This window comes from Martes martes, assembly GCF_963455335.1.
Source record: "Martes martes genome assembly, chromosome: 12".
In the NCBI taxonomy this organism is placed as follows: Eukaryota; Metazoa; Chordata; class Mammalia; order Carnivora; family Mustelidae; genus Martes; species Martes martes.
Window position 1 is genome coordinate 86,674,206 of NC_137900.1, and position 20,403 is coordinate 86,694,608.

The 20,403-nt window shown below is 43.3% G+C and overlaps 1 protein-coding gene across 5 annotated transcripts in view; it reads right to left on the reverse strand.

Annotated features, from left to right (window-relative positions):
* The window catches only part of MAPKAP1 (MAPK associated protein 1), a 243,106-nt gene that overhangs the window by 16,820 nt on the left and 205,883 nt on the right, over positions 1–20,403 (reverse strand). For all 5 annotated transcript variants that reach the window (XM_080820352.1, XM_080820349.1, XM_080820353.1 and 2 more), the window contains one exon: positions 13,620–13,757. In XM_080820352.1, the coding sequence (XP_080676478.1) occupies positions 13,620–13,757 (138 nt within the window). The remainder of the gene's footprint in view (positions 1–13,619; positions 13,758–20,403) is intronic.

Below are 20,403 nucleotides of genomic sequence, written 5' to 3' on the forward strand. Positions count from 1 at the left end.
CAATGCTCTCTGTTTCGGGGCTCGATCCCAGGACCCTGGGATCATGACCTGAGCCGAAGGCAGAGGCTTTAATCCACTGAGCCACCCAGGCGCCCCTGTTATGTTCATCTTTATAGGTATGGAATATTATGATGTCCCCGGAGCTGCAAGAGGCTCTATGTCTTGCCACAAAATAGTTCCTTGCTGCCATACTACTCTGTACTACTCTGCTTACTGAGTTCTTGGATTGCTTTTTAACAGTTTATGTTTTGTTTCAGTTTTGGTCAACTCTTTTAAGTTTTTACTTCCCATTGTCTTTATTGTCATTCTTACTCTCCCTCTTATAATCTTCCATATTTCATATCCTTTAGGATGAAAAACCAGGTGATCGAGCATGACTGACATTTGTTTAAAAAAAAAAAGACTTTACGGAGTCTGAGCTGGGGCTAGGGATACTCTCCCATCAAAGCAGCACAGAAGTTTAAGTGCCTTGTATTCGTGTCAGTGGCAGAGAGAAGATGAACCTCTCCTACCACTTATACAGTTGATCATTGAACAACATGGGTTTGAACTGTATGGTTTCACTCATCACTAGTGTTTTTTCAGTAGGTATGGTATTAACAAATACAGCAATCCTTATGATTTTCTTGACATCTTCTTTTCTCTAGCTTACTTTATTGTAGAATACAGTATGTAACGCACATGATGTACAAAATGTGTTGATCCACTGTTTATGTTTTCAGCACAGCTTCTGGTCGACCATAGGCTATTACTTAAGTTTTGGGGGAGTAAAAAACTATACATAGATTTTAGATGACATGGGGATCAGTGCCCCTAATGCCCCATGTTCACCTTTGGACAAGTTATGTAACTTCTTGAGTCCCAGTTTCCTTAGTACTTTAAAATAGGAATAACCTCAGCCTCATAGCATTGTTGCTAGGATAAAATCAACAACTCTAGAATTCTATAATAAATGTATATAAAACCTCACAGAGCTGCTGTAAAAATTAAATAGTGCATATAAAGCATGTGGGACACTGTCTGGTACATGGCAGGTTCCTTTTGTCTTTTTACCTCTACTCTCTAAGACAAACTAGTCCCGAAGAGGACTAGATAGTAAATATATTAGGCTTTGCAGGCCCAGAGAAAAATTAAGGGCATATCATAGATAGTTATGGGAGAAAAAAAAATTCCGAATTTCTTATGGCCAAAATTTGAAATATAATAGTCAAATCTATTTTTAGGTGGGTGTAATACAGGTCTACTAAAGAGAAGGACAGAATTTTTTCGAGGTGGTAGATAACTTTGCTTAAATGGAATTCAAAGTTAGTGTTCCCTATCATCAAATCAACTACAAATGTTCACCTGTAAGGACCATTCTTAGCTCACAGGTTGTTGGCTAGATTTACTTTTGGGCCATAGTTTACCAGTCCCTGCTCAAAGAGGCCTCTCTTGCTTATCTCCTTCTCCTTGGCTCATTCTGTGCAGTTGCTAATAATGACATTTTGAGAGCTCCTTGTGTAGATCTGGGCTTCTATCTGGCATTTCCCCCACTCCAGCCTTTAACCTTTCCTGTAGTGAAGGCTTAATGGCAACACATTCTTTCATCTTTTGAGTGTCTGAAAATGTCTTTATTTCACCCTCATTTCTGAAGGACATTTCACAGAATACAGAATTCTAGATTGACAGATTTTTCTTTTAGTGCTTTAAGAGATGTCACTCCATTGTCTTCTGGATTGCATTATTTCTGATGAGAAGTCAGCAATCATTCTTATTTACCGATCTTAAAGTACTAAGGAAACTCTTGGTTTCCCTGTTTTTTCTTTTTTTTTAAAGATTTTATTTATTTGAGAGAGAGAGTGCAAGAGTGAGAAAGAGTGAGTCAGGGAAGGGGCAGAGGGAGAGGCAGACTCCCTGTGAAGCTGGGAGCCCCATGTAGGGCTCGATCCTAGGACCCTGAGATCATGACTTGAGCAGAAGGCAGATGCTTACCTGATTGGCCCACCCAGGTGACCCCCCTCCCTTTTAAAAAGATTTATTTACTGGGGCACCTGGGTGGCTCAGTGGGTTAAAGCCGCTGCCTTCGGCTCAGGTCATGATCCCAGGGTCCTGGGATCGAGCCCTGCATCTGGCTCTCTGCTCAGCGGGGAGCCTGCTTCCTCCTCTCTCTGCCTGCCTCTCTGCCTACTTGTGATTTCTCTCTCTCTGTCAGATAAAATGAAATCTTTGAAAAAAAAAAAAAGAAGAAAAAGATTTATTTACTTATTTGAGAGAGACAAAGAGAGACAGTAGCACAAACAGGGGCAAGGGTAGAGAGGGAGAGAGGATCTCAAGCAGACTTCCCACGGAGCATGGAGCCAGATGTGGGGCTTGATCCCACAACCTTGAGATCATGACCTGAGCTGACAATAAGAGTCAGACGCTTAACTGACTGAACCACCAGGTGCCCTTCTCTGGCTGTTCTGAAGATTTTTCTCTTTATCACTGGTTTTCAGCAATTTCATTATGATGTGTCTTGATACAGTTTTCTCTGTATTTATCCTGTTTGGTCTTCATTGGTCTTCTAAAATTGGTGGATTGGTATTTTTAAAGCAAATCTGGAATAGTTTTATCCTCCATCCCTGAGACTTAAGTTACCTGTACGTTAGAACACTTGATATTATTCCACAGTCTGTTCTTCTCATCAAATTTTTATTTCTGTGCTTCAGTCTGAGTACTTTTATTGTCCTGTCTTAAAGTTTACTGATTGTGATAGGCAGATTCTGAAGTGGCCCCCAATGATCCTGTCTCCTGCTTTTCATACTGTGTCATCTCTTTGTCTTGCGTGTGGTAGGCTAGGCCTAGTGACTTACTTTTTTAAAACGATTTTATTTATTTGAGAGAGAGAGAGTGAGCTCGAGTGGGGTGGAGGGGCAGAGGGTACGGGAGAAGCAGGGAGCCTGACATGGGGTTTGATCCCAGGACCTCAGGACCATGACCCAAGCTGAGGGCAGATGCTTAAATGATTAAGCCACCCACGTGCCCCTAGTGACTTACTTCTGATGAATAAAATTCAGCAAAAGTGTATTTCAAAGCCACTTCTAAGGTTAGGTTATAAATGATTGTGACTTCTTCCTTGCTGGTGCTCTCTTACTCTTCGAGTTGCCATCTTGTGAGCTCACCTACGGAAAGGACTGTTTGGCGAGGAACTGAAGGTGTTCACAACGAAATAAACTCTGCCAGCAACTACTCAGTGAGCTTGGAAGCAGATCCTACCCCAATGGAATCTTGAGAGGATTGTGGCTGACTGCAACCTCGGGAGAGACCCTCCGCAAGAGGACCTAGCTAAGCTGTGCTGGATTCCCGACCACAACACTGTGAGGTCATAAATGTTGTTTTAAGCCACCGTTTTGGGGCAATTTGTTATATGGTCAATAGGTAACTAACACTGACCTTTTAAATGGATTTCCTAATCTGGTCGCATCATTGTTGATTCAGGTATTATATTTCTCAGCTCTAGAATTTTCATTTGGTTCTTTTTTTTTTTTTTTAAGCAGTTTCCATTTCTCTTCTTTTTGAGTTATTGTTTCCTTTAAATCTTTAAACACATTTATGATAGCTATTTTAGAAGTATTTACCTGCTACTTCTGTGATCCCTGCTATTTATGGCTACTTCTGTTGACTGAATTTTCTCCTAGATACAGGACACATTTTCCTACTTCTTTGCATATCCAGTGATTTCTTACTGAATGCTGGACACTAGCATTGTGGGTTGTTTGCATTCTGTCATCATCTTTCAGAGAATATTGGGTTTTATTCTAACAGCCAGTTAATTTACTTGTGGATCATTTTGATCTTTTTATATCCCCCTTTTTCGTTAAAGATTTTTTTTTTTTAACTTATTCATTTGAGAGAGAGAGAGAAAGAGAGAGAGGGAGCAAGTGAGAGCACGAACAGCAGGGAGTGTCAGAGGGAAAAGCAGATTCTCTGCTGAGCAGGGCGCTGGACATGGGGCTCAATCCCAGAACACTGGGATCATGACCTGAGCAGAAGGCAGATGCCTAACTGACTGAGCCACCCAGGCGCCCCTTTTTAGGACTCCTTTTAAAGCTCTACTGGGCAATCACTATATTGTACACTTAAAACTAATACAACACTGTGGGACGCCTGGGTGGCTCAGTTGGTTGAGCGGCTGCCTTCGGCTCGGGTCATGATCCCGGCGTCCGGGGATCGAGTCCCGCACCGGGCTCCTTGCTCCGCGGGGAGCCTGCTTCTCCCTCTGCCACTGTGTCTGCCTGTGCTCTCTCTCTCTCTCTGACAAATAAATAAATAAAATTTAAAAAAAAAAAAAAAAAAAACTAATACAACACTGTATATAAACCAACAGGAATTAAAATAAAAACTTAAAAAAACTTTATCAGGCAAGGATTAGAACAATTATTAATCTGGGGCTGGTTGAACCTTAGTCCTAAGATGTGGCCTTTGTTGAATCCCGCTACATGCCGTGGAAGCTCCCCTCTGGTTGGTCAGAACCCCAGATTGCAGCAGTCTAGGAGTTGTGCTCTGACCAGCCTTGTGAGGTCCCACTGTAGGCATGCACAGCTTAGTACACAATGGGAGATCTGAGAACCTCTTTCTGGAGTTTTTTCTCAGTGTAGCACTCCCTCCTCTCACACTTAATTTACTGTAAATTTCAGCCTCCTCCAGCTCTGATTTCTGTCTCTGGGCTTGGTGAGCCTGCTATACTCTCCTTGGGAAACCCCGAAGAAAGCTGAAGTGATAGTAAGTCTCACCTCATTTGTTTCCCTTCTCTCAGGGCTCAGTCCTGTACTGCCTGTTTTCCAGTGTCTGAGAACAGTTTCTTATATTTTGTATAGTTTTCCAGTCATTTATGATAGAAGGGCTAATCTGGTAGCAGTTAGCCTGTCCTGGAAGTTGCCTATGGGAATCTTATAAGCAACACACACTTTGATTTTAATGAAAGAATGGCTTACTTTTTCCATGTCTGTGAGAAGAACTTAAAATCGAAGCACCCCATTTATTTATTATGAAAACACAATTTGGAGCTTGGCAGGAGGCAAGGGAAACAGATTTTTCCTATCATTTATCCAGCTGAGAAATCTTCACAGTTTTTCAGTAGGAAACAGTCTCTGCCCTTACCCTCTTCTCAATCAGGATCTCTTCTGATGTTAAAATCAGAAAAGAAAAAATTTGAAGAAAGGGTAATAAAAATCTAGGAAAATACAAAATGTATGCAAATTTTCCATTTTACTTGTTTTGATATTACAGGTCCATAATGCCCAAGTCAACAATCAGATGCAAGCTTGATAGCAAAAAAAGGCTTTTTCCAGGAAGAAAAAAAGTTGATACCCCAAAATATTTTCTACTCTAACAAATATCAACATTTTAATCGACACAAACATATTCTTTGTTCATTAATAAGTCCTAGGGAAAAACGAAGCAGGTTTATAGAGAAGATAATGAAAACCCACTGAGAATCTCAGCACCAGACAATTTTCCTCAGAAACACATTCTTACAGGTTATGCAGTTAGCAAACATGCCCTCCAACTCCTATGAGCAACCGTAGTATGTGATAATGAACATGGGGGATGTGTTGTTCTCATTTGTCTGGAGCTCAGAACAGAATCTCCTGGGTCCTAAATTCATAGAGTGTTGACCTTCCTGAGGCCATACACTGTACCGAAGCACCTCTTTCCACGAACTACAGAGACAAGCACCCAGGTCCCATCTATCATATGCTGAGGGCAAACAGCAATAGTAGGTCAAGAACAAGATGCTGGGTTTGCCTTTTCACTACAGCCTTGAGAAGTTCTCCATTGTACCTCCACCTCCATATCTCTTTGCTGAAAAGCCACGCTTGCTGTTGGCTAATTCCAAATTCTAGAAGCAACTTTTAAATGCTTCAGGTGCCTAGGCAGAGTTAGAGAGTCATCGAGCACTGACTGTAGCCCCTGGACAGAAGGTGCTGGATTTCTAAAGGATGCAGCTGGGAGCATAAATCGGCAGGCCTAGTGCAAACATCAGGTGTCAGTTAATAATGACCAGGTCAATGGCACACACGCTGGGTTGGTTCCCACCGGCTGAGTTCTCAGGAGTCTGGCCAATGTTATCCAGCCCCAGAGAACTGTTCCCTGAAATACAGTGGTGGCCTATTTAACAGCCGATCACAGCTTGAGGTTACTGGAAACCAAACTGGGTCAGAGAACCTAAGAATGCAGCCTGGCAGTAGATGAGGCACATGAGCCTCAAGCTTAGAGTTTTCTCCCCACCTTTATTCTGTGGCACGTTCCGGGTCTTTCCCTCCCACACACTTGGAAAAATGGAGGTGGTCCCCTGGTTGCCCAAACCCGTCTCCCCGGCAGCTCCCTTGTTTTGGAAGGAGATGATAAATAAATCAAAATGCACTAAGCAGCACTTCCACAGGCACTCGCCTCCTCCACTGAACGTGCACCTCATCAATCACACTATTGTCTGCTTGAAAGGCGAGCCTTGTAAATGTCATATCCACTCAGGCCCAAGGAGAGGCGCATCCAAATGCAGCAAGGAGTTTTAATTGGATAGTGTAATTAAACTAAAAAACCCCAGCAGACTCCCTTTGACAGGATAGATGAAGACCCCTTTTAATAGGGCTAGGAAACATATCTGTTAAAAGGATGAGGCACTGCCTGCTCCTGATTGTGCTCCAGAGTACTCTTATGAAAAGGCAATTCAATAACTGGGGCATTTAATATGTTAGAGTCCATTGTGTTCTGTAATCTAACAGTACTTACCGTATTTGATCTGGAACTTATGAAATAAGTCCTTGTCAGAGAATAAAAGCATTACATAGCTTGTCCACCTGATGTTTGGAGTACCTGGACCTCCTGGGAATCATCAGAGCCTAAGGATGGGCTGTGGTCTTCCTGGTTACAAGCCCACGTGAGTGTAAATGCACGTGCCTTACTCACTGGCCTACAGTACGTGCTATGGCCGTGGCCATCCGCCCACTCACTCAGGGGCTGTAACTCTTTCATCCAGGGGTGGCTAATGTCATCCTCATTTCTCTTTCATTCTCATGAACATCTAAAGAATATGACAAAATTTTTGGGTAACTGCTCCTTTAGGAACTGGAATGCCTGTCACTTCAGTGTGCAGGTGTGTGTGGGTGCGTGTGCGTGTGTGTTCTCTGCTGGAACTACTACCCCCATCAAATAGGCAAAAAAAGAAATCAGGTGATCAGAGGATTCAAATACGGGTTGGGGTGTGCCCAAGTCGATTTTAATAACAAAACCTGAGTCCTTCTGCCACCCTCCCTACTCTTCTTTGTTGGGACAGGGAGTGGGGGATACACACAAAGACACACACACACACACACACACACACACACAAATGGCCTACAGCTCCACAAGCAAGGTAACAGACTTAGTAGGAACACACAAAGAGGTTCATATCTGCACGGGGCTGTCTTACTAGTAGACCATAACAAACCCTTTCAGATGGAATGCTAGTTCCCAAGGACAACGTCAAGGAACTCAGCATCTGGGTGGATCAAGAGAGCCTGAGTTGGGGCTGAAGTAGGACACAGACAGAATTCAGACTCCCCCATCTGTAGCTTTCCAGAAACAGCGAGACACTTTGCTTTCTATACAGAAACCTCAAAGTCAGTTTGCCTGGACCCTCAGACTGATTTTCCTTTTTTGAGGATCATGAAGGTTTTGTTTGATGACTGCTTTTACTTCTCCATAAAACCTGCTTGAAACTCTTTTGTAAACCTCTGACCACTCTTAATACTGGTCTTTCACTATGAGTTGACGAACCCATTAAGGACATATAAGTGAATGCTTATAATCTATGAAAACTGGATACTGAATTAAACCATCCAATACCTTTAGGTTTAAATGAAAACTACATAAAAGCATTTCAGCCATCAATTTGGCTATCACTTCTGGCCAGTATGAATTCTGCTGGAAAAGCTATTTTCGTGCAGATGTGGAATTCAATGGGAAAGACTGACTCGTGTACCAACATCAATCAAAATGTCGACTTCCCTGGCAGCTCTCAACAGTAAGGCAGGTTCAAAGGTCACAGGATAAAGAAAAAGCCAAGCTCTGGTTCAGCTCTAATATCTCCTCGGTAGAAGTCTTGCAAAAGTACCCCCTTCTGTATTAGCCTTGCTTTCATTAATCTTCTTGCCATCTTCTTTAACTAGTCATGCAGAACCGCTCGATAGCAAGACGTATAATGGGGAAGGCCCTGTGCCTATTACCACGTTAACATTCTCTTAAGCCCCAGTGCAACAATGGAACGAGAAGGCAAAGGGAATCTGCAACTGCAGGGCGCAGGGTAGGCAATTCAATTACAGCCCGGGCTTACCTATGTACTTCTGACCTATAAAACACAAGAGGCCTTTGTGTCTAACTGGCTTGGCCATTAAGGTTGCTGAAGATCAACAACAATGCTGATCTTTTCTATTTAAGCTAAATCAATGTGGACAAATCATTATTCAGTAGCTTTAATTTAATTAGTAAATTAAATACACTACTTTACAGATCTTGTCAAGTACTTATGAAAAGAAAGATTCATTTAAGCGGGAGGTCACCAATAAGCCCCGCTAATTTCACTCATAACCTTAACTGAATCTCATCTCAAATATCTAGCAGGTTCTATTCGTGAGGGCTTGACAGTCTCCTGCAGTTGTGGTTGACTCATAATCCCAAAGAGTTCCTATCCTGTATCCCAACACTGTTCTGGACAAAAACAAAACAAAAACAACCAAACAAGCAATCCCCCACCAGCATCGACAGAATCAGATTTCCTTTAAATTATACTATTGCAAGAGAACGTAATCAGGTTACCTCTATTATGTTGCTTCCTTAAGATTTTCTATTATCTATACTTAATTGAGATACAGAGCTCTTTTCAGCTATAAAGACGACAGCTACTTTATTAAGGTTTAAATCTGATTTCTTAATGATAGGCTGCTTCCTTTAAAGACTCGAAACCTGCACAACCTTCTTATGATAAAACCAGACCTGGAGTGGTTGAGTCTGGTACTTTATTTAAATCCAGCCTGAGACTCTCTGAAGGGTGTTAGTTTAAAAGAAAGGTCCCTTGCTTTTGTTTTCAGTGTTGGAATTTGAGGCTAGCACTGTATAAGGATGGAGAATGCCATGGTAGTTTCTAATGGGGAAGAGTCTCCCCTTCTATGCGCTGTATACATATTCGTTCAGTTAAAATGAATTAAAATGAATTCATCTTTTAGAGGTTTGTGACATCCTTCAAAATAGCAAAAGCTATCCTAAGGAGTGGCAAAACCAGACTGCGAAATCACTGATTTGAATAATAATGGCAGCATGCAGCCTTTTTTTTTTTTTCCCCCTCTCCAATCTAGAAAGGCAGAATTTATTCTTAATTTCTCAGGGCTTTTGATACACAGATTTTCTCCACTAACTCTGGTAGGAGTCCATATTTATATGTACAAATTTCATCTAAGGCATGTATCTATTTAGTCATTAAGTTCCAGGTCCTTAAACACTCACAGGGACAGAGCAGTAAATCTTCCTTCTGAGAACGCAGCCTACAAGGGAGAAGTTAGGGGAAGCAAAGAGAGCCACAGAACGGCTATTTATGGAGCCCGGCTGCAGAGTCTGGGTCTTTCTGATCCATGGTATGTGTAATTACGTGTCTCACTGCAGGCGCTCTACAGCTCAGTCCCTTTGCCAAGTCCGCTATTCACATACTTTTTGGATATGGCGTCAATTAAACTTGAGCTGTGTTCCTTATGACGACCAAATTAATGGTTTGACAGAGGCTTTTTCAATAAACACTGCAAACTGGCCATATTCGAAGGTTTTAAAAACCGTTTCTTTTCTGTTCAAAATTCTGACAAACATGTCTCAAGACAGACTGGGACAACTTCATTATCCTCCCAACACTTAATGCCTTTTTTGTAAAGAAGGCTGTTTAATAACACGTCTGCTGTTTTCACAACTAAATTATTCCAGTTGGTCACACGTTCCAGTCTTCAGCAAGACACTTGTGTTACGAGAGATAAAAACATGAAAAAGGAAATATATTGCAGAAATCAAAAACCTTATCTATTTCTAGACTCTCTCTCTTTGCCATAATTCATTCAAGAAGGCCCCAAGAATAATTTTTGATGTAAACTCAGCTACAAACATACATCACTATGCTGATAAAAATCACAAGCTAAACTTATGAAATATAGTGACTTTCATTTCTTTAGTGCTGTTAAAATAACTTTTTCTAAGGTTCAACAGACACAAAAGATAAAAGGGGTTACCATTAATCCTTTAAGAAAAGAAGAAGAAGAAGAAGCAGCCCCATAGATTAATTCTGTGGTCTGATGATGGTCTTGAAGATGAACTTTTTAGATTAAGTCACTGAATTAATTTGATGAAGATACTGGAAATCATAAAAAAAAAATAACACAGCATCAAGCTGATTCAGTTAATACATCTTTGTTTGGGCACTTTACAGCATAAATTATGCTGAGAAACTTTTGGTTTCTAAATTCTGGCCTCAGTAAGGGCAGTGTGGAGACAGCAAACATTCACTGAGGACAGCTCTGCAGGTAGGCACTGGGCTAGGGATGGGGCTACAGAAACCGGTTTTGGGATCAGTCAGCTGAGCACAGAGGTGGGGGTGGGACAGAGGGACAGACTTCAAGTCATTAACCACAGCACAGTTGGAGAGGTGCTGCGCCAGAGGTGTGACGAAGTCACAGAGAGCCGGACCCTGGAGCTGGAGCCAGGCATGAGGACTGGAGGCGCCTGTCGCCAGCAGGCGGGGCAGCGGGGACGTGCACTCCAGGCCATGGGAACAGCAGCAGCACACAACGTGAGGTGTGTTTGTGGGAAACAGTTCACGGCGGCTGTACCCCAAGTTCAGGATGGGAAATTGTGGGCTATGCACCTGGAGTGGTCAATGTCTGTAAAGACCTTTGCTAAGGAGCCTGGAGTCTATTCTGTGAGTCTGCAACTTTCAAACTTTTTTTTTTTTTTTTAAAGCAGCAAAATCCTTTTTAATTGGTTGACTTTTTATTTTTATTATTTTTTTAAAATATTTTTAAATTTTTTAAATTAACATATAATGTATTATTAGCCCCAGGGGTACAGGTCTGTGAATCGTCAGGTTTACACACTTCACAGCACTCACCATAGCACATACCTTCCCCAATGTCCTCCACACCCCCCCACCCCACCCCCAATCCTCAGTTTGTTTTGTGAGACCAAGAGAATTGGTTGACTTTTTAAATGCAGAATCCCCAAATAGAAAAGTAGCACTCTATTGGTTGAAGGGGAGACCTTATGCCCAAAGGGGAGACCTTAGGCCCCTGAGGTCCCCCCTCCCGCCCCCCAGAACCTAGAGCTCTGAGGAACATGGGTTGGAAAGCACTGTCATGGGCAACAGGGACTTGGGAAATGTCTCACTGGGACAGTGAGCCTCTCTGTTCAAGGAAACCACAATTTCTAGATCTCTGGAGCCAGAGTGAGAGAGCAGGAATCCTCCCTAGGACCCACATATGCAGTTTTTACACAGAACCCCCCAGCAGGTCTGAAAATAAGACAAAAGACTCTCCTTGGTGGACTGCCAATACTGAAATGGCGGGTACCACGTCTGCTCTGTATCCTCAAGTCTTGAGACCTGGCCTCACTCTCAGAGATGGGTAATACTTGCTTCCTGACTGCCTAACAGCAAGAGGCAACTGGAGGTGGTGGCTGTGATCTTCTCTTCCTTTCCTCTTGGCTGGGGTGTGTTACACCCTCACCGTTCAGTGCCCGAATCACACACAGCCTTCCTTGGCAAGTGAGTGTCTTCATATGAGTGTAAAGGAAATGTGAATCCTATTTCTAGTTCTTTCCCTAACCTTTCTACTCCAGCTTATCCCTCTATGCGACATGTGACTGCCTTTCATTTCTCAGAGACATGGAGAATTTACACAATGTTACTTTTCAAAGCATCCTGAATTCTTGGGAAGAAAGATGCTAGAACAATGACATCTTTATTGGCTGATAAGCTGGAGTGAGAGGAATTAGGAAGAAGATGTTTATCTAGAGGCAGAGGCAAGGGCCCCAGAACGGTAAGCAATTTTCTCACCAGCCCTTTCTGGCAGCCATCTTGCAGAATCTCCTCACTGGGATGAAAAGAATGGCGGGGGGGGGGGGGCGGGGGGGTGGTGGATGGGCACAGCTTGCCTCCTTTCCCCCTGTACCACTGAATTCTCCCTTCCTGCCAAGCTGGAGACTAATGGGTTGAAAGGAGGAGACTATGTAGCCTAGCACAGCTGGATGTGACAAAACACAAACACCCACCCATAAATGCAATGTGGCAGGTGCCCTGTCCATAAGACCCCTTCATGGGGCTTTCTGCTTTTTAGGTCCCTGCTTAGTCAGTGTTATCTCAAAAGCTTGAACCATATGATAAACACTTGCTGGCCTTTATATTTCTTATTGTCCCTTTTGAGTATGTCATTCCTTGTAACATTTGTTCCCCAATTCAGCGGGCACTGGAATAAAGGGGATTAACAAAAATTAGAAGCTCACATCATCCTCTAAGTTAATGAACCAGAACCCACTGGGGAGGGGTGTCTGGGTTGCTTAGTCGGGTTAAGTGTCTGACTCCTGGTTTTGGCTCAGGTCATGACCTCATGATCTCTTGAGTGGTGAGATCGAGCCCTGTATCAGGCCACCCACTCAGCAGGGAGTCTGCTTGAAGATTCTTTCCCTCTGCCCCTCCCCCTACCCGTGCATGCACGCTAATAAAATAAATCTTCAAAAAAAAAAAAAAAAGAACCCATTGGGGATGGGCCCTGGAGAACTGTGTTTTAAATAGGCTCCACAGGCAATGCTGATATGTACCAGACTCTGACAACTGCTGTCTTGCAGCCTTTCCCGGGCAACTTGTACGGTTTAAACTTTTTTCTTCCATGGAGGAGTTTCAGTGTGATCCGTGTCCTTTCTGCCTCTTGATGGGACTGAAGTCTTAAAAATGATTAATCTAAATACTACACTCAATTACTTAGCTGCAAAAATATAATATGCCAAAATATACAACCAGACTGTATCTACTTCGATAATTTAAGCAGAGGAGTGCCAACCCAGCAGCGATCTCTTCTGCAGGACCAGGCAGGAGTTTAATTATGAGCTGGTAGGTCATGCAGCTGCCAATAATCTGGAGGGTGTTGACACTTCCGGCTTGATGGATATCTAAATCTAGTCTTTGGCTGCCACAGGAAATCTCCCAGCTTCCCTCGATCTGGCAAAGAAGGCAGGCAGGTCCGGGTCTGACTGCTCAAGTCCCCCACATGGGAAGAGGAAGGGAGCACAAAGTGAAATGAGGGCTCTGGTGAGTCAAATTCTCAGCAGGAACCCGCCCCCATCCCCCAGGGCAGGGCTCCTAAGGTCAGAAGCCAGGCTGTGAGGTTCTCTGCTGCCATCAAGACCTAACAGGATGGGGGTCCATGTCAGGCTCTGGGCACCATAATACAATCCTGTTTGATTAAAAGAAATTTCTGGTAATGAATTAAACAGACCCAAGGAAAAAAGGACACGGTGGCAATATATTCTCCTGGCACCCAGCACACAGAGGGGAAGAGGGGGAAGAGAGAAAGAAGACATAAATAAAAGGGACTACTCACTGGGGCTTTTTTCTTCAGCAAGGTCACAGGCACAGAGCAGGTCAGAATCGATTGAGATGGGTTTCTGCTTAATCCAAAACTTAGTGCTGGCTTTCTGATTCGTAACAGGGTCTATCTCTACTTTGTCTCCAGAGATACCTGTAAGGCCGGGGTGGGGGGGGGGTGGGAGGACAAAAAAGAAGCCACAAAAAGTGGAAGGTGTAAGTGATTTCAGTGTAATCATTTGACCAGTTTTATAAATCCTAAATTGGATGAAAAGAGCTCTTTCTTATGGCTTTGGGGAATGCCACCAGCTCATCAGACTCCAAATGGCACACAGAAATGCACAGCCTGGTTTTCTGGGTGGGTGAGTTGGGGGGAGAAACCACCAAAACCCATACAAAAAAAGGTATTAAGAAACATGTTGTCTTAGATGTACCACAGATACAATACAGAATTTATCTAGATAAACACCTCTGTGTTGTAATGAAATAAACCATAACGTGAAGTTCATTAAAAAAAAACAAAACAAAACAATTTTGATCAGTGATCTTTTTCTTTCTTTCTGGTCTAGAAGAATCTTACACACTAAAAATAGGAAAAAATCTATCTCTTTCCTTCTCTGACACTAAATAATTATCCCAGCTATATTGAGAGGAAGTCACAGGGGGGATCAAAGTGTCCTTTACATAAAGCCTTCCAAGTTCAAGTCTGGGAGCTTGGCTTCAGTCTGTGGAGGTCACTGGTTCTCCGCTGAGGGAGAAACCGCACTGGGTGTGAGCTTTATGCAACAAAGACTTTACAACAGGAATCCAGCATGTTAAACACTGGCACTTCAGGTTTCATTTTCAGAGCTGTGGAAGACATAACATACTGTACAGTGGCTGGGAGCAAAGGTTTTCGGAGAACAAAGGTAATGCCAGGGATGAAAGGTGTCCCAGGATAACAGCGGCAATGCCTGGCAATTGCTCTCCTGGTGTCACTGAGCAGTACATGCTCAGCTGGACACACACGATCTGGGCTAGACGCGCTCCGCTCCCCCTTTTGCTAAAAATCGAGGAATCTGTTCATGGAGTGAGAAAAAAACCTTCAATGTGCCTTCCAGAGTGGGCCCCAGAGAGAATCTTGAAAGTAATTAATATTTAGGCCACACTTTAAAGGTCAGGGGCAAAGTGGAAGAAAGCAAAATCAAGTGAAGATAGGAGATAATTAAAACCATCAAATGTACATACTGTAACAAAAAGACCATCAGAATTAATACATTTCACCCCATGCATCACACTCAGGAATTTTTCAAGACAACATGAGAAAACTTCGTAGACCAGAAGAAAAAGCAGATAAAAGAAAGAGCTCAATTAAGAAACAAAAAAACAAAACCCCCAATAACACCATGATCACAGTCTGTGAGCAAATTCAAAATTAAACAAGAAAACAAATATAAAAAAAAATTCTAGTGATTAGGTCTGCCACACACTCCATTTCTATTTTGTTTTATGAATAAAGAAATCCCAAATAGCAGACAAAGAAAGGCAAGAGACAGTGCAGACTCTGGTAGAGTCTCGTCTGCTGTCTTCAGAGGAGACAGTGCAGTACGGTTGCTTAACCCTGGTCATTACTGGGTGGTCTTTCGAAGAGATGAACAATTGGTATTTTTTTATTAATTGAATGCTGGAATTTGTCATTAGACATATTTCAGGAATACCATATTTCAATCAGGCACAATGTCATAAGTTCAGTGGACTCTGGCCATTCAGGTCTAGATGATTTCAGGAGGGTAAGAATGTATCAGGAGACCAATTTTATTACATTTCACTTAAAATAGATTACGACTACCCAGTTACACTCTTCCCTCCAATTTGGCCATTAATTGTTAAAGATCTGGACATTTCTATAGTTCCCTGAAAGAAGAAAAGTACTTAAGCCATCGCTCTTGGTAGCAAGTGGTTTTTTTTGTTTTGTTTTGTTTTGGTCCCCTCTCCTTCCTCTGCTTATTTTGACATTTATAAAAGTCAAAAACGAGCAGAGCAAAATAAATGTGCAAATCTCTTATGTGGAATAAACCCTGCCCCACATTCCTTTCTCAGAAATGGGGTGGGGGGGGGGAATCATCACCAGAGAGGCACGGCTTTAAAATTTTGTTCTACGGCCCTGCAACTCCTGAAACCATAGTCAGTCAATATTGTTAATGTACCTTGTTAATTTGATAGGATTTGTCAGGTAACTCCACTGGAAAATTATATAAAACTGTTCCAGATGAAAAGATGATAGTGACATGAATTAAAGTGATAGAACAATAGTGGAATATAAACCAGAAATGACACCCAAAGTGGCTGTTGATTTATTGCCGTACTGAGTTTGGTTCTGGGCTCCCATGTATATTAGTGCTACAAATCTGGGTCCATTTAGCAGAGGGATGCTCATACATACATCACCAGCTCCTGCTCCAAGCCAAGGTCACTCCCCATGGCATCAATCTTTTCAACAGAGCCTACTTCACAAAGCAGGACTTTTGTAACCATCTCAGATGTAACAGACTCTCGTCCTCTTTCATCTTTCTTTTATCATGTAAAGTACACTTTAACTTCTATTATTTTTATCTGCAAATTGTTACTGTATAGTTCATCCATTTCGGGCTCTATCTCTGCATCAATTGCCTGCGCTCTGCACGGCCACAAGAACGCTTTCCCAATGACGCCCTTTCCGGGGATTATTGTGCAGTCACGGTTCGCAGAGGGGAACCCCAGTCCCGGCGTTTGGGGAATGAAGATGTGGGAGATGAATGCATTAGGTTCAGGATGGGCAGGCAGGTGGAACACCATTTAAACAACTGGTGTGTTCCCAAAAAGTTGCCTGTAAATCAGATTTTTTCTGAATCAAGCCACATTTTCCCACTGACTGCTAGTTCCAGAGATACTTTGTATTCATTTTGGATTGATCTGTAATTGGCAGGGGCTCCCAACACTTTAGTTTTAAGTTTCTCTGCCCTGCAGGCTTTCAGTCAAGTAGTTAATGATCTGTAAAACACTTGCCTGCCTAGAGGAGTCACTATTTAAAGGAACCTGTAGGGGGATCTTTCCTGATGGGAAAAATCCTTTTGTACATTAAATAATCTCACCCTACTTGAGATGTGTGTGAGTCTCAGCTTCTTCAAGCAGGGCCCACAGCCCACAGGAGCTAATCTGCTCCTGCTGCACAAGTGATGACCTTCTGCTTTCCAGTTCAGGTGGGCCTGAGGTGGTCTAGCCTTGGAGCCCATTCTCCCCGAAGGACCCAGAACCCGCTGCTGAAGAGTCCCAGAACCTAGCCTGGAAGCAAAGAGAGACCGCTTCTGTCCCTGCCCGGGAGTCCCAGGTGTCCTTCTTGGTCGGAAGGAAGAAGCAGCCCGGTGGAGAGGTGACCAGTCAGGAGGTTGGCATGACAGTCCACGCCAGGGGCAAAGAGGGGTGAACACCGCCTGGCAGCAAACACATGGCAGCGTGGTTAGCGATCCTTTGTGTGCACTGACTCAAATCTCAGGACACCTTTATCCCACTGGTTACTGTATTTATCCCTATTTTATAGATGAGAAAACTGAAGCACAGGGAGGTTAAGTAACTTGCCCAAGATCACACAGCTAAAAAGTGGCAAAGCAAGAACTGGGAGAAAGCCAGGAAATTCGGCTCTAGAATCTGTCCTCTTAGCCACTATGCTCTTCTGCAAGAACTGTGCTATGTGTTCTATATTACATGCCCTAGGAGGGGCGAAGGTGCTTGTTCTGGCTTGGGGAACTTTTAAGCCCAGAGCTGCCTGGTTCCCAAGTATGGTATTTCCCACTGCTCTGCACAGCCTCATTCAGCTGGATCCAGACATAATGGGGAATTCTGCCTAACTAGTCTTTAATGTCCTCTTTCAATTTTTACCAAGGAACAAATAAACATTCAAATGTGCCAATAAGTGCACACCTATTTTTGTTCAGATGTGGCAAATCAGAGCCTGAAATCCTATCAATATCCTTCTGTATGACCACTGAGCATGGTTTTAATGTCCTTGGCTAAAGCTTTTGTGTGAAGTTACGAAGGAAGGACAGGCGTGCTCCTTAAAGTGTCACTTAGGCACTGTTTTTATGTAATTCAAATTATAAACATATGTCCCAGAAAACAAGGGAAGTTGGCTTATGTTAAGTTTACATTTCTCCAACTTAAATGGCTGATAGAGGAACAGTTAATCCAACCATGAGAGAATACAACACAACCATGAAAAAAATATGTATGAGAAAAGCTTTGACTTGGAAAAATTCTTGTGAAGCTAAGTGAAAAGGACAGGAAAAATATTTATAGAAAGGAGATCTAACGGATATGCTCCAAACTGGTAACGGTGGTCAATTCTGGTTAGTAAGATTATATCCTTTCCTTTTCTGTATTATTCCAAAACAGAAATTTCACCCAAAATAAAAACACACCTCATTTTAGGATCTGACATTTTCTTGGTTTCTACTTCAGGATTCAGTACCCTTTCCCAACTTTTCCAGTGTGGGGAAGGGAGTATGTTGAATCCTGGGATGGGTAATCATGAAAGCAGCCCTAAACAAAGACTACGTCCAGCTAGCAGCTCTCAAGCACCCAGTGGCTGAGCGGCTGGGAAGGGTTCCCACTGTGGCATTACGGTCACCCTGGGGCCACCCCCACAGGCTCTACCTGACCAGCTGTGAGAAGCCAGGAAGACAGCGTGGGGGCTGGCCTGAAGTGGACAGTGTCAGCCCCTTCCCTCAGAAGCAAGGGATGCCACTTGTCTTCTTTTACCAGCTCTCCTCCCCTACCCACTTATCCATGGCCATCCGTCATGACCTTTTCATGCTCCCACTTCTGACAGCTTCCAGATACAGCGAGTCAAACTTCACTGGAAGCAAACTATCACGCTAACTGTCAAAGGCAGAAAACAATGCCTGATTGCTGTCCTATGTCAATGCCAGCACATAAATCCTTCCCTAACAAGACAGCTCAAAATAAACAAAAACGCAACTCTAACGTATGTGCAACTCTCTGGGGAAACTATGTGTCCCAGGCTTTAGAGTTATCACGAGGAGACCTTCGTCTGTTTTAACTAACCAGAAGATTTCCATAAAAGGAAATGAGCACGTACATCATCTTCTGCTAACACACTGGATACCTACTTTGGGCACCCTTGTGCTGGGTCCTCTTGTGTAGAGCAGCTTACTGAGAGCTCACCACACTTCTGATCAGGAAGGCAGTGGTGCAGAGAGGGTAGCAACACGGACTTCAGAGCCAGAGTGTCTTAAGTTGGAGTATCAGTTTGCCTACTTCCTGATCATATGACTTTGGACAAGTTACTGTAAAATGGTGATGGTAACAGAATTTACCTCCTGGGCTTTTGTGATGATTAAGTAAGATGTGTAAAGTGCTTGGAATAGTGCTTAATACATCACTGGTGACCTATACCACTACTTCTCATGACTGTCATTATTGGGGGTTAGGCACTGGGCTAAGAGATGGGACACAGACCCAGCAATGAGGGTCTGGACAGGAAGCTCAGGGAGCCCCAGGAGGGGTAAACAAGGGGCCTGACTGGCCCTGGTCTGGGGGCATTATCTCTGGGATCTGCTCTACATCCTAGCTTTGGGAGCACCAGGATTCAGAACGAGTGTCCAGCTGGGGAGACCAATAGCCTCATCTCTGCATCCTTGTAGTAATCTTCCATCACCAAGGGTCACTGGCCATTCTTCTTTCCCGTAACCTCCACCAATAGTTCAGTTTGACATCAGGAAGACGGTTCTCACACCTGGAGCTGTGGAAACACTTGCACTACGGGACCCCCCCCCCCGCTGCCCCTCCCCCCAGCCCCAACCACCTCCAAGGTCTCTAGGTCATTAGTTTGGGGCTCTTGCTTTTGCCGGCACATTCCCACTACTGTTATCCTGGGAGAATGTACTTTTCCCCTCGTAAGCCTGAGCTTCTTCCTCTGTAAAAGGGAGTAACAAACAGTACCAACTCCCAGGATGTCATGAAGATGGGGTGACATAAGCATGTAAAAAACCCAGCAGAGTGCCTGGCACATAAGACGGCTCAATCAGTTATCAGTGAGATTATTAGAGAAAGTGCAGAAAGCTGAAATGACATACTTCCGCAGGGTGAATCAAGTCAGAAAGTGGCAAAGCTGGGCTGAAGCCCAGGTCTATCTGACCAACTCCAGGATGTGTCCTGACCAGTTTGCCACTTCCCATTGCCCCAGAGGTGCATGCCTGACTCTCAGGAGGCACAACTTAAAATGCCCTTCTAAGAAGCTAAAACACAAATTCAGCAAAAATTAGGGCATTTAATATTCCGTGCCTCAGTGTATTTCCTGAGTTATTATTTATTTGCTCAGACATCATGAGCTGTGGTTCATTCATCAATTTCCTACAACTGTGAATCTAAGACTAGAAAAGCTCCACTGTTGTTAAATCCTGGAGTAGCTTTTTATATAATTCTACAATCCTCTTGTCTTCGGGTTACCTAGAGCCTTATGAAAGCCTGGAAAAGCCCCTGGGAGTGTCACTGAACAACTCTCTGCTGGAGTGGATTGTGCTGAATCCACACGGCCAATCGATAGTGTCCACAGAGCAGTCAGGGAAGTCTTTGGAACTTGTCTGAATTTACACACAGGATCAGATACAAAGGCTGTTTGGCTTAATGAGACCTCAGAGATCACCTGGTCTGGGGCTTATATTCTCCATATGAAGAAATTGAGGCTCAGGGTGGGGATATGACTTGTCCGATGTCACCCATTAATGACAGAGCTATACCCATAATTCATATCCCCAAGCTATCAG